A 15607-nucleotide genomic window follows, 5' to 3' on the forward strand; every position below is an offset into this window, starting at 1 on the left:
CCCCCATGGAAACCTATTCTGCTGACCCCCATGGAAACTTATTCTGCTGACCCCCATGGAAACCTATTCTGCTGACCCCCCTGGGAACCTACTGTATTCTGCTGACCCCCATGGGAACCTATTCTGCTGACCCCCATGGGAACCTATTCTGCTGTCCCCCATGGGAACCTACTGTATTCTTCTGACCCCCATGGGAACCTATTCTGCTGACCCCCATGGGAACCTATTCTGCTGACCCCCATGGTCCCTATTCTGCTGACCCCATGGGAACCTCTTCTGCTGACCCCCATGGGAACCTATTCTGCTGACCCCCACGGTCCCTATTCTGCTGACCCCAATGGGAACCTACTGTATTCTGCTGACCCCCACGGGAACCTATTCTGCTGACCCCCATGGGAACCTACTGTATTCTGCTGACCCCCATGGAAACCTATTCTGCTGACCCCCATGGAAACCTATTCTGCTGACCCCCCTGGGAACCTATTCTGCTGACCCCCATGGGAACCTATTCTGCTGACCCCCACGGTCCCTATTCTGCTGACCCCCATGGGAACCTACTGTATTCTGCTGACCCCCATGGAAACCTATTCTGCTGACCCCCATGGAAACCTATTCTGCTGACCCCCCTGGGAACCTATTCTGCTGACCCCCAATGGAACCTTTTCTGCTGTCCTCCATGGTCCCTATTCTGCTGTCCTCCATGGTCCATATTCTGCTGGCCCCCATGGGAACCTATTCTGCTGGCCCCCAGGGTCCCTATTTTGCTGGCCCCCACAGTCCCTATTCTGCTGGCCCCCATGGGACCCGATTCGGCTGGCCCCCATGGGACCCTATTCTGCTGGCCCCCATAGGTGCATATAGCAAAACATCGCTCACCTGTGTAAATATCAGGCACTACACCCATCACAGATTCAGGCCCATAGACTGCTCTTGCTGTAAATACTGTGTATATAAATACACATCTCACACACAGTTGTAAGAGCAGCATATGGCACAGTGGATAGCATTGCTGTCTTAAAGTGCTGGTGCCATGAGTATGATTGCTGACCAAATTTAACTCTGGGCCTGATTCAGGCCCGCTCGCAAGGCTATACGCACGCAAGTGGGTCGATGTTTGGCCACTGCGCATGCGCACGCCAGACCCGGCTACGATGTGCGCATGCGCGAGACCCGGCTAGCGACAGGCGCTCCGTCGCTCCGGGTCTCGCACCAAAAGGGGGCGGCTGTTGATTTTGATCGACAGCTCGCACCGTTTTGGAGGCGTGGCCGGGGGGTGGCTTCACAAACAGGTGTTCCCAAGCGAACGCCTGCCATTTGTGATGTCAGCGGGAGAGCTTCCGGCTTTATTAGAGCCAGAAGCTCTCTGGGGCTTGCGGCCATGAGACCCTACCACAAGGGTCTAGTCACAAGCCCGATGGTCGCGATGGTCTTGACCATCGCGACCATCATCCTGGCCGCTCGCAATAGCGTCCGGCTCTGAATCAGGGCCTCTGTGTGGAGTTTATATGTTTTTCTCATATTTGTATGCGATTCCCACAGTCCAAAAAACCTGTGTGTGTGTGTCTGTATGTTAGAGAATTTAGATTGTAAGCTCCAATGGGGCAGAGACTGATGTGAATCACACACAGTGTATCCTCTGTACAGTGCTTTGTAATATGGAGTTTTATAATGTGGAGCAATAATAATACATTTAATTTTAGTATAGTTAACGCCACCCACACAGTACTAGATCTGGGAATAGATGTAACACAAGTGTGATCCAACTGCCCAACAGAAATCCATCGTAAATCCTGTGAGTTGTGAGATCAGCATCAGACGTCCATGGTGGAGGTAAGTTGCGGTCTGGTCTGGAGGGTCAGGTTGGTGGAGTTAGTACGTGGTAGGTGGATAAATAGGTGGATACACAGGGTACTGTTGAGGTGGCATCTGTAGTCCCACAGTGGTTGTCTGGGCGGTGATAAAGTTGACGGGCTGTTTGCGTTTCTTGATCTCACGCGCCATCTGGCACCAGGAGCAGCTGAGGCACCAATACAGCATACAGCAGTCATCGCAGATGGAGCCCTGTGCAGAGACACATGGAGGAGAGTCAGCCTAAGAAGCCATACTGGGCCTAGCACAGATACAGGGCACATCGTACCACAGATACAGGGCACGTCGTACCACAGACACAGGGCACGTCTTACCACTCATATCCTGTACTGTGAGCAATCCCTGGGCACTAGTACCCCCGGGGGGCCAGCATGAGGACAGAAACAGACAAATGACAGGTGCATAACTCCAAATTACTGATTATATATAAATACATTATGCAATAAAATTTTGCAATCAATAAATAGAGGTTTTTAGTATAATCATAGCCAAGGTTATGGGCCTGCCCACCATATCCAGTAACCTCTGTAGGGTCAGTCCCTAACATACTAGGGTCCAAATCCAGAGCGCAGGACACCCCCAAACCAGCTCAGCTGAGCTACCCCAGGGCACCGCTCTAATGAGAAAGGTGAAGTGTAAAGTAAGATAGGTAAGAGCAGCTATGGCTGTATATATAGGAAGGAGAAGTGAAAATACAAATATAATAAAAACCAATAGTAAGTGTTAAAATGTGGCTGCTCATTGGCTGGGACCCATGTAAAGCGGCCGCTGATTGGCTTGCGCACCATGAGAAATTACAGCTGACTTTGGTAAGCTGTCATTTAGCGAGGTGTAAGTGTATGTAGCAGCATATACTTACATCTGTCCGGTCTGGTTCGAGGAACTCATTTATTTTTTTTACCAAGACCCTGGATGCTACGGAGAGCAGCGCCAGGATGTAGGGCAGTATAGATTGTTTTTTGCAGGGCCAGGCACACGGATTCTACTTGAGAAGGGGACAGACACACCTGCAGCAGGTAAGTATGTGTGAATGGGTAGGTGTATGAAATAAAGTTATACTAGGCACAGGGTGTGTTTAGTCTTTATTTAACTATTTATTTTACAGTGGGGGTACGGGTGCCGGCCACCTCCTGGCACTTGTAGTTCCATAAGTGCCAAAGGGCAGGCATGCTGGCACCTGTAGTTCCACTGTAAAATACAAAAGTTTCCTTTAATCTTACACTTTATTACCCCTTTATCCACAGCCCAGGAGTGTGGGAAAGAGCCCCGGGCTTTAGACCAAGCCTAGGGTTTTGGGGGGGAACCCTTCTTGGGGGGGTCCCCACTTCCCCTGAGATCCCTGGCTTGGCCTGAGTGGCTTGGGCTGATAATGCTTTGGCCACAGAGCCCCGTAATAGGGTCTCCGGGCTGTGGCATTACAGCCCGGCTGTTTTGGGTCCAGTGCTGGTGTTAATTATAGGGAGACTCTTACGCAATTTTTTTCCCGCTACAATTAAAACCAGGACTGGCCCTGCAGCCTGGTGCTGGTTCCTAAAATACGGTGGAACCCTACTCGTATTGTTCCCCGTAATTTTTGGAACCATGACTGGCTAACAAGTCCGGGGCTGGTTATGTGTTTTGGAGGGGGACCCTACGTAATTTTTTTTTATATAAGTAGGTTTCCGGTAAACTAGCAGCTAAGGAGGTGGAGGAGTTTGCTCCAATCTCGCCCGAGATTGTAATCTCGATTCTTACTAAATTTGCAACATGCATCTTTTTTATGAAAAGTACCTCTGAGTTTGGCCGATGGTGAGTTAATTCAAGTTTGCGATCTCACTGGAGTTTTTCTAGTGAGATTAAAGAACTCTCTCCAAAACTCACCCGAGCTTGTCCTTAGTAAATTTGCGAGATGAAAAACATGCCTAAACTCACCCGAGATTGTCATCTTGACCAAAATCCACACAACTGACCTGGGTTGGGTATGAAATCGGGATGCCGCTGTTTTCCTAACCTCTACCCAAACCCTACCGCCCCAGTACCTAATCCTAACCTCCCATTCCCCGGTGCCTAACCCCACACCCCAACCTCCTCCTAACACCCCGATACTTACCTTCAGGATGCCGGGGATCGGGATACTGGTGCCAAGATCCTGACCTGTCGAGATTTCGGCACCAGTATTCAGACCGTCAGCATCTCGCACATTGGGATGCCGTCTACATTCCAACTGACCCTAAGGATGACAGATAATCACAATTTACGTAATTTAATATTTTCTGAATTTTCTCATAAAGGGGCCTATTCCACATACGATGTATGGCCCGGTAACAGTGCGGTAATGCTAGTTTATGCATATTTTAGATACAGGGCCATTCATCATCAGGGGTCCGATAGGACCCCCTGATATTCAGCAAACTCCAAAAACTGAAAGTTTTTGGAGTTTGCTGCCGAGAACAAGCGACATCATCAGACGGCGCTTGTTCTCTGATGCCCGCTCCTTCCTTCCTATGGGAAGGAGTTCCGGGGATGCGAAGAGGGATCCTAGTGGATCCCTCCACCGCCTCCTCACTACCTCCCCGGCGGCAGTGCGCATGCGTGACCTCGGGTCACACATGTGTAGCTGGGACGACGGGGAGGGGGTAAGTAACACAGCTACATCTGTAACTGCGATACTGAGGGGACAGCTGCTTTTCGGAGCAGCTGTCCCTGCACCAGAGCAACGATGAATTACTCCAGTGTAGTCTATCCCTATCAGCGAGATCAATACTTTATCATCGGAGGCCATACAGCCTTAGATGGTGAATAGGCCCCAAAGAACACTTGGCTCAGTGGTACCATGATAAATGTTGTTACTGGTGAGCTGTGATTCAAGAATGTTTGGGAACCACTGGTCTAATGCACTGTGCCTGCTGCCTGTGACCTGTACTATGCTGCCTGTGACCTATGCTGCCTGTGACTTATCCTATACTGCCTGTGACCTGTACTATCCTGCCTGTGACCTATGCTGCCTGTGACATGTCCTATACTGCCTGTGACCTGTCCTATGCTGCCTTTGATCTATCCTATGCTGCCTCTGACCTGTACTGTGCAGCCTGTGACCTGTACCATGCTGCCTGTGACCTGTACTGTGCTGCCTGTGACCTATACTATGCTGCCTGTGACCTGTCCTATGCTGCCTATGACATGCGATAGGCTGCCTGTGACGTGTACTATCCTGCCTGTGACCTATGCTGCCTGTGACATGTCCTATACTGCCTGTGACATGTCCTATGCTGCCTTTGATCTATCCTATGCTGCCTCTGACCTGTACTGTGCAGCCTGTGACCTGTACTATGCTGCCTGTGACCTGTACTGTGCTGCCTGTGACCTATACTATGCTGCCTGTGACCTGTCCTATGCTGCCTATGACATGCGATAGGCTGCCTGTGACGTGTACTATCCTGCCTGTGACCTGCGCTAGTCCGCCTGTGACCTGCACTAGGCCGCCTGTGACCTGCACTAGGCCGCCTGTGACCTGCACTGTTCTGTGCTGCCTGTGACCTGTTCTCTGCTGCCTGTGACCTATGCTACCTGTGACCTGTACTATGCTGCCTGTGACCTGTACTATGCTGCCTGTGACCTATGCTGCCTGTGACCTGTACTATGCTGCCTGTGACCTGTACTATGCTGCCTCTGACCTGTACTGTGCTGCCTGTGACCTGTACTGTTCTGTGCTGCCTGTGACCTGTTCTCTGCTGCCTGTGACCTATGCTACCTGTGACCTGTACTATGCTGCCTGTGACCTGTACTATGCTGCCTGTGACCTATGCTGCCTGTGACCTGTACTATGCTGCCTGTGACCTGTACTATGCTGCCTCTGACCTGTACTGTGCTGCCTGTGACCTGTACTATGCTGCATGTGACCTGTACTGTGCTGCCTCTGACCTGTACTGTCTCTGACCTGTACTATGCTGCATGTACCCTGTGCTGCCTGTGTCCTGTACTGCCTGTGACCTGTACTGTGCTACCTGTGACCTGTACTATGCTGCCTCTGACCTATGCTGCCTGTGACCTATGCTGCATGTGACCTGTACTGTGCTGCCTGTGACCTATGCTGCCTGTGACCTATGCTGCCTGTGACATGTACTATCCTGCCTGTGACATGTACTATCCTGCCTATGACATGCGCTAGGACGCCGGTGACCTGTACTGTGCTGCCTGTGACATGTACTATCCTGCCTGTTATCTGCGTTAGGCCGCCTGTGACCTGTACTGTGCTGCCTGTGACCTGTACTATGCTGCCTGTGACCTGTCCTATGCTGCCTGTGACCTGTACTGTGCTGCCTGTGACCTATGCTGCCTGTGACCTGTACTCTGCTGCCTGTGACCTGTGACCTATGCTGCCTGTGACCTATACTATGCTGCCTGTGACCTGTCCTATGCTGCCTATGACATGCGATAGGCTGCCTGTGACGTGTACTATCCTGCCTGTGACCTGCGCTAGTCCGCCTGTGACCTGCGCTAGTCCGCCTGTGACCTGCACTAGGCCGCCTGTGACCTGCTCTAGGCCGCCTGTGACCTGCTCTAGGCCGCCTGTGACCTGTACTGTGCCGCCTGTGACCTGTACTGTGCCGCCTGTGACCTGTACTGTGCTGCCTGTGACCTGTTCTGTGCTGCCTGTGACCTGTTCTCTGTTGCCTGTGACCTATGCTGCCTGTGACCTGTACTGTGCTGCCTGTGACCTGTACTGTGCTGCCTGTGACCTGTCCTATGCTGCCTGTGACCTGTCCTATGCTGCCTGTGACCTGTACTATGCTGCCTGTGACCTGTACTATGCTGCCTGTGACCTGTACTGTGCTGCCTCTGACCTGTACTGTGCTGCCTGTGACCTGTGACCTATGCTGCCTGTGACCTATACTATGCTGCCTGTGACCTGTCCTATGCTGCCTATGACATGCGATAGGCTGCCTGTGACGTGTACTATCCTGCCTGTGACCTGCGCTAGTCCGCCTGTGACCTGCGCTAGTCCGCCTGTGACCTGCACTAGGCCGCCTGTGACCTGCTCTAGGCCGCCTGTGACCTGCTCTAGGCCGCCTGTGACCTGTACTGTGCCGCCTGTGACCTGTACTGTGCCGCCTGTGACCTGTACTGTGCTGCCTGTGACCTGTTCTGTGCTGCCTGTGACCTGTTCTCTGTTGCCTGTGACCTATGCTGCCTGTGACCTGTACTGTGCTGCCTGTGACCTGTACTGTGCTGCCTGTGACCTGTCCTATGCTGCCTGTGACCTGTCCTATGCTGCCTGTGACCTGTACTATGCTGCCTGTGACCTGTACTATGCTGCCTGTGACCTGTACTGTGCTGCCTCTGACCTGTACTGTGCTGCCTCTGACCTGTACTGTGCTGCATGTGACCTGTACTATGCTGCATGTGACCTGTACTATGCTGCATGTGACCTGTGCTGCCTGTGACCTGTACTGTGCTGCCTCTGACCTGTACTGTCTCTGACCTGTACTATGCTGCATGTACCCTGTGCTGCCTGTGTCCTGTACTGCCTGTGACCTGTACTGTGCTACCTGTGACCTGTACTATGCTGCCTCTGACCTACGCTGCCTGTGACCTATGCTGCATGTGACCTGTACTGTGCTGCCTGTGACCTATGCTGCCTGTGACATGTACTATCCTGCCTGTGACATGTACTATCCTGCCTATGACATGCGCTAGGCCGCCGGTGACCTGTACTTTGCTGCCTGTGACATGTACTATCCTGCCTGTTATCTGCGTTAGGCCGCCTGTGACCTGTACTGTGCTGCCTGTGACCTGTACTATGCTGCCTGTGACCTGTACTGTGCTGCCTGTGACCTGTCCTATGCTGCCTGTGACCTGTACTGTGCTGCCTGTGACCTATGCTGCCTGTGACCTGTACTCTGCTGCCTGTGACCTGTACTGTGCTGCCTGTGACCTGTACTGTGCTGTCTGTGACCTGTACTGTGCTGCCTGTGACCTGTACTGTGCTGCCTGTGACCTGTACTATGCTGCCTGTGACCTGTACTATGCTGCCTGTGACCTATGCTGCCTGTGACCTGTACTGTGCTGCCTGTGACCTGTACTGTGCTGCCTGTGACCTGTACTGTGCTGCCTGTGACCTGTGCTGTGCTGCCTGTGACCTGTGCTGTGCTGCCTGTGACCTGTGCTGTGCTGCCTGTGACCTGTACTGTGCTGCATGTGACCTGTCCTATGCTGCATGTGACCTGTCCTATGCTGCATGTGACCTGTGCTGCCTGTGACCTGTACTGTGCTGCCTCTGACCTGTACTGTCTCTGACCTGTACTATGCTGCATGTACCCTGTGCTGCCTGTGTCCTGTACTGCCCGTGACCTGTACTGTGCTACCTGTGACCTGTACTATGCTGCCTCTGACCTACGCTGCCTGTGACCTATGCTGCATGTGACCTGTACTGTGCTGCCTGTGACCTATGCTGCCTGTGACCTATGCTGCCTGTGACATGTACTATCCTGCCTGTGACATGTACTATCCTGCCTATGACATGCGCTAGGCCGCCGGTGACCTGTACTGTGCTGCCTGTGACGTGTACTATCCTGCCTGTTATCTGCGTTAGGCCGCCTGTGACCTGTACTGTGCTGCCTGTGACCTGTCCTATGCTGCCTGTGACCTGTCCTATGCTGCCTGTGACCTGTCCTATGCTGCCTGTGACCTGTACTGTGCTGCCTGTGACCTATGCTGCCTGTGACCTGTACTCTGCTGCCTGGGACCTGTGACCTATGCTGCCTGGGACCTGTGACCTATGCTGCCTGTGACCTGTACTGTGCTGCCTGTGACCTGTACTGTGCTGCCTGTGACCTGTACTGTGCTGCCTGTGACCTGTACTGTGCTGCCTGTGACCTATGCTGCCTGTGACCTGTACTGTGCTGCCTGTGACCTGTACTGTGCTGCCTGTGACCTGTACTGTGCTGCCTGTGACCTGTACTATGCTGCCTGTGACCTGTGCTGTGCTGCCTGTGACCTGTGCTGTGCTGCCTGTGACCTGTACTGTGCTGCCTGTGACCTGTACTATGCTGCCTGTGACCTGTGCTGTGCTGCCTGTGACCTGTACTGTGCTGCCTGTGACCTATACTTTGCTGCTTTTCTAAGTACGTCTGTTTCCCCAACTTCTAACAAGTGCTAAATCTTCACAGATATGTCTGAACTTTGTTGCAGCTCTGCCGGCCTAACACGGGTACTACAACCAGCATCTATTCACTGCTGACATGGGGCCTATTTATCAAACGAATGTTGCGGGACACGCATGCGCATTAGGCTCACAAGGTCTCTGCCTAGTAATAGCATTAATTGCCAAATCCTCACCGGTACGGGCTCTTATTACCAATGTCCTGGCAAGAGAAACTGGTGAATTTTATAGGCGATAAGAAATTATATTTAATGGGGCCAAATTCACATTGTTGATAAATATGCCCCAATTTCTGGAGTCCGTCGCGGTGCATCTTTAGACTTCAGCATCGGTTGCACCATTGCAGCTTGCAGCAGCCCTATGGCAGGGGATGTTTCTCCGTCTGCCGCGTCCTCCTGTGTGAGCGGCTGTGCGTCATGGATGCCGCCAGTTACAGTGACACGTCACCATCTGCTTAGCTCCTCCCCCTGTTACCTCAGAAGAACTTACACTGATTTCCCCAAACTCTGAGTCTGATAGTGTTCTGTGTCTCCTAGCACTAACAATCGGGACTTATGCACATTGCGACTCAGACGCACGAGAAGACTTAAAACAATGGACAACTGTGTGTGGCATCGACACTGTGCGATACACAGAACCAGTCATACGGTGTGCTAGAGACGCTGGGCTGTGACTGCATTGGAGCCCTGCTTACACAGACTAAGAAAATGGTGTGATGACACGGGGTATGTGGATCTGTGGCCATGGGCTAGGTGTATCAGAGCACCTTGAGGCATGTGGATTAGCTCGGTATTGGTGACCCCCGGTGGGGCGTGTGGCCATGGGCTAGGTGTATCAGAGCACCCTGAGGCATGTGGATTAGCTCGGTATTGGTGACCCCCGGTGGGGTGTGTGGCCATGGGCTAGGTGTATCAGAGCACCCTGAGGCATGTGGATTAGCTCGGTATTGGTGACCCCCGGTGGGGTGTGTGGCCATGGGCTAGGTGTATCAGAGCACCCTGAGGCATGTGGATTAGCTCGGTATTGGTGACCCCCGGTGGGGTGTGTGGCCATGGGCTAGGTGTATCAGAGCACCCTGAGGCATGTGGATTAGCTCGGTATTGGTGACCCCTGGTGGGGCGTGTGGCCATGGGCTAGGTGTATCAGAGCACCCTGAGGCATGTGGATTAGCTCGGTATTGGTGACCCCCGGTGGGGTGTGTGGCCATGGGCTAGGTGTATCAGAGCAGCCTGAGGCATGTGGATTATCTCGGTATTGGTGACCCCGGTGGGGTGTGTGGCCATGGGCTAGGTGTATCAGAGCAGCCTGAGGCATGTGGATTAGCTCAGTATTGGTGACCCCCGGTGGGGTGTGTGGCCATGGGCTAGGTGTATCAGAGCTCCCTGAGGCATGTGGATTAGCTCGGTATTGGTGACCCCCAGTGGGGTATGTGGCCATGGGCTAGGTGTATCAGAGCAGCCTGAGGCATGTGGATTAGCTCGGTATTGGTGACCCCCGGTGGGGTGTGTGGCCATGGGCTAGGTGTATCAGAGCACCCTGAGGCATGTGGATTAGCTCGGTATTGGTGACCCCCGGTGGGGTGTGTGGCCATGGGCTAGGTGTATCAGAGCAGCCTGAGGCATGTGGATTAGCTCGGTATTGGTGACCCCCGGTGGGGCGTGTGGCCATGGGCTAGGTGTATCACAGCGACCTGAGGCATGTCGATTAGCTCGGTATTTTTGACCTCCGGTGTGGTGTGTGGCCATGGGCTAGGTGTATCAGAGCTCCTTGAGGCATGTGGATTAGCTCGGTATTGGTGACCCCCGGTGGGGCATGTGGCCATGGGCTAGGTGTATCAGAGCACCCTGAGGCATGTGGATTAGCTCGGTATTGGTGACCTCCGGTGGGGTGTGTGGCCATGGGCTAGGTATATCAGAGCACCCTGAGGCATGTGGATTAGCTCGGTATTGGTGACCTCCGGTGGGGTGTGTGGCCATGGGCTAGGTGTATCAGAGCACCCTGAGGCATGTGGATTAGCTCGGTATTGGTGACCCCCGGTGGGGTGTGTGGCCATGGGCTAGGTGTATCAGAGCACCCTGAGGCATGTGGATTAGCTCGGTATTGGTGACCCCCGGTGGGGTGTGTGGCCATGGGCTAGGTGTATCAGAGCACCCTGAGGCATGTGGATTAGCTCGGTATTGGTGACCCCCGGTGGGGTGTGTGGCCATGGGCTAGGTGTATCAGAGCAGCCTGAGGCATGTGGATTAGCTCGGTATTGGTGACCCCCGGTGGGGTGTGTGGCCATGGGCTAGGTGTATCAGAGCACCCTGAGGCATGTGGATTAGCCGGGTATTGGTGACCCCCGGTGGGGTGTGTGGCCATGGGCTAGGTGTATCAGAGCTCCCTGAGGCATGTGGATTATCTTGGTATTGGTGACCCCTGGTGGGGTGTGTGGCCATGGGCTAGGTGTATCAGAGCACCCTGAGGCATGTGGATTAGTTCGGTATTGGTGACCTCGGTGGGGTGCGTGGCCATGGGCTAGGTATATCAGAGCACCCTGAGGCATGTGGATTAGCTCGGTATTGGGGACCCCCGGTGGGGCGTGTGGCCATGGGCTAGGTGTATCAGAGCACCCTGAGGCATGTGGATTAGCTCGGTATTGGGGACCCCCGGTGGGGCGTGTGGCCATGGGCTAGGTGTATCAGAGCACCCTGAGGCATGTGGATTAGCTGGGTATTGGTGACCTCCGGTGGGCTGTGTGGCCATGGGCTAGGTGTATCAGAGCACCCTGAGGCATGTGGATTAGCTCGGTATTGGTGACCCCCGGTGGGGTATGTGGCCATGGGCTAGGTGTATCAGTGCACCCTGAGGCATGTGGATTAGCTCGGTATTGGTGACCCCTGGTGGGGTTTGTGGATTGGGAATACCTTTGGTTACTCCTGAGGCACCATAACAAGGCTGAGATCATTCTCTCCACACACTATAGCACCTTATGTGGTTACTAGATGTTGTACACAATGGTGCCTGGACCTATGATTTGACTGCGGAGGAATAAACATAGTAAAATGCACTTACGGGGATTCTGTATCGCTCCCGGACAGCCGCCCTCATTGCCATAGACACTGGAGGGCAGATTAAACTGTTTCCTGTGTATGCAAGACATCCAGGGTCCAGTAAGGGGAGGCAGAGGCACTCCCCAAAATCGTTCGCTGTCTTACATTGCAAGCAGGGAAAGCAGAAAAAGGCACAGCAGCCTGGTGGAGGAATGGGGAGGAAATAAATGAAAAGTAAATGCACCCTCCCAGTCATTCTCCCAAACTCCACCCAGAACCCCTCCACCCTCCTTACATATCCCCATATCTTCACAGCAGTCACAGATCCCAGAGCTCCAGTTGTTGATGTTCATTTGGTTGATTGTTATGGTCTGTGTGTAAGGCACTGGCTGCACTGAGACCGGCTGCATTGTGGCACCGTGAATGGTCTAGAAGAGAGGACGAGAGTATTTCAGACTATCCATACAAAGAGAATACAGGCCGGGGGAGAGAGTCATCTACTCTTCATGTTATGACTTCCCCTCCCCTATATTAGACAAAAAAGGGTCTATAGATATCTGTGAGTAAATTAACACTTCTACACAGATGATTATTACACTATGCTAAACTAAGAGAGAAGGAAAAGTCGTTCCAAATTCACCAGATATTTTTACACTTATCCACCTCCTGTTCTACTGTACATCACCAACTGTTCTCCTCTATCTACTGTCCTACACAACAGACTGTCGTCCTCTATCTCCTAGCCTCCACCACCGACTGTTCTCCTCTATCTCCGAGGCTCCCCCACCAACTGTTTTTCTCTATCTCCGAGGCTCCCCCACCAACTGTTCTTCTCTATCTCCTAGCCACCACGACTGACTTTTCTCCTCTATCTACTGTCCTACACAACAGTCTATCTCCTAGCCTCCACCACCAACAGTTCTCCTTTATCTACTGTCCTACACAAATGACTACACTCCTGTGTCCTGTCCTACATCACCAACTGTTCTCCTCTATCTCCCTTCCTACATCACCAACTGTTCTCTCTCTACTGTCCTACACAAGTTACTAGAGACTCTGTCTCCTGTCCTACATCACCAACTGTTCTCCTCTATCTTCTGTCCTACATCACCGACTGTTCACCTCTATATCCTGTCCTACACAACAAACTGTACACCTCTTTCTCCTGTCCTACATCACTGACTACACCCCTCTGCCACATCACTGACTATATCTCTTTGTCTCCTCTCCTATACCACTGACTACACTCCTCTATCTCGTGTCCTACATCACCAACTGTTCTCCTCTATCTCCTGTCCTACACCACTCACTACACTCCTCTATCATATACCACTGACTACACTCCTCTGTCTCTTCTCCTATACCACTGACTACAGTCGTTTATCTCCTGTCCACACCACTGACTATTCTCCTCTGTCTCCTGTCCTACATCACCAACTGTTCTCCTCTATCTGCTATCCTACATCATCGACTGTTCTCCTCTATCTACTGTCCTACATCACCGACTGTTCTCCTCTATCTGCTATCCTACATCACCGACAGTTCTCCTCTATCTACTGTCCTATATCACCAACTTTTCTCCTCTATCTACTGTCCTATATCACCAACTGTTCTCCTCTATCTTCTGTCCTATATCACCAACTGTTCTCCTCTATCTACTGTAGTACATCACTGATTGTTCTCCTCTATCTACTGTCCTATATCACCAACTGTTCTCCTCTATCTACTGTAGTACATCACTGACTGTTCTCCTCTATCTACTGTCCTATATCACCAACTGTTCTCCTCTATCTTCTGTCCTATATCACCAACTGTTCTCCTCTATCTACTGTCGTACATCACTGACTGTCCTCTATCTCCTGTCCTACATCACCGACTGTTCTCTTCTATCTTCTGTCCTTCACCACTGACTGTTCTCTATCTCCTGTCCTACACCACCAATGCAGAATATGCTGGTGCTATATTTATATGTGTCACTAATAATAATTATGTGGATACAGCACTGCAGAATATGCTGGTGATATATACATATATGATAGTAATAATAATAATAATAATAATAATTAATAATAAGTAATATGTTGCTCATATATACTGTACATACATGTCACTGATGATAATGCGTAATATGCTGGTGATTTATACATATATAATAATGCCAATAATAATGTGTAATATGCTGGTGATATATACATATATAATAATAATAATAATAATAATGTAATACCAATAATAATGTGTAATATGCTGTGATATATACATATAATAATAATAATAATAATAATAATAATAATAATAATAATGTAATACCAATAATAATGTGTAATATGCTGTGATATATACATACATGTCACTGATAATAGAAATGTGGATACAGCATTGCGGTATATGCTGATCATATATACATACCTGTCACTAATAATAATGCATAATATGCTGGTGCTATATAAATACATGTAACTAATAATAATAATAATAATAATACCAATAATAATGTGTAATATGCTGATGATATATAATAATAATAATAATAATAATAATAATAATAATAAGTAATATGCTGGGTATATATATATATATATATATATATATATATAATAATGTGTAATATGCTGGTGCTATATAAATACATGTAACTAGTGATAATAATAATAATGTGTATACAGCGCTGTGGAATATGTTGGTGCTATATACATACATGTCAATAATAATAATGCGTAATATGCCGGTGCTATATACATACGTCACTAATAATAATGTGTATACTGCGCTGTGGAATATGTGAGTGCTACATAAATGAATGTAAATGGCTCTCACGCCTATAGCTGAATTGATTGACAGATCACTGACTGAATATTAGAGGGGAACACTAATATCTCTCTATATAATATATAATATATATCCGGATGTCTCGCACATCGCCCCTCTCTGATCGGCTGTGCTCACCTCGCTCTAGCTGCGTCTCTCTGCTGTCTGACCATCGTAGTTAGAATACACAATATAAAAGGTCTGAAGCTGCCCCAACCAGTCTGGCTGTAGTAACGGGACCCTCCCCGCACAGCACAGTCATCGCAACTTGTTGCCAAAAAACAAGAATCCTTTTCTATTGTACAAACTAACAAGATCCTGTTTGAAGAATGGGCGGCTGGAGTCTGGCTCATTCATTTCCTCCTCAGTTACTACCAATGGAAATGAACTTATCCCCTAAGAAATATAATCACAATGTGCAACATCCAGGGCTTGCTCTAACACTAATGCCCCAGGATGCTTTGCCCAGAATCACACATACTCTAGGGGTCTATGTACTAAGCTTTGGCAAAATTGTTATTTTTCAAGCACAACCTGTAAAGTGACAGCTAGGAGCTGAATGGTTGGTACATTATCTCTATCTTATTTTGATCTTTCACCGAGGCTTAATACATAGACCCCTAAGACTCTTAGCAGACCGGTCTACAAGAGGTGTACCATGTAAATGTCACCAGAAAGTCCACCTGCCAACACCTTTATTACCAGCCCTCAGGACCCCAAACAGTGCATGTTTTCCAGGTCTCCTCACAGAATCACA

At 50.4% G+C, this 15607-nt stretch overlaps 1 protein-coding gene across 1 annotated transcript; it reads right to left on the bottom strand.

Annotated features, from left to right (window-relative positions):
• Window positions 1-1639: 1639 nt before the first annotated feature.
• On the bottom strand, window positions 1640-15110 carry LOC148442756 (cornifelin homolog). Its single transcript, XM_088463526.1, has 4 exons — window positions 14989-15110; window positions 12338-12470; window positions 12065-12243; window positions 1640-2061 (listed from the first exon to the last, which is right to left on the bottom strand). The coding sequence occupies exons 2-4, from the start codon at window positions 12450-12452 to the stop codon at window positions 1870-1872; spliced, it is 486 nt and encodes a 161-aa protein (XP_088319652.1). The 5' UTR covers window positions 12453-12470; window positions 14989-15110; the 3' UTR covers window positions 1640-1869.
• Window positions 15111-15607: the final 497 nt, after the last annotated feature.

Source organism: Taudactylus pleione, unplaced genomic scaffold (genome assembly GCF_031769625.1).
Source record: "Taudactylus pleione unplaced genomic scaffold, aTauple2 ptg001392l, whole genome shotgun sequence".
Taxonomy (NCBI): domain Eukaryota; kingdom Metazoa; phylum Chordata; class Amphibia; order Anura; family Myobatrachidae; genus Taudactylus; species Taudactylus pleione.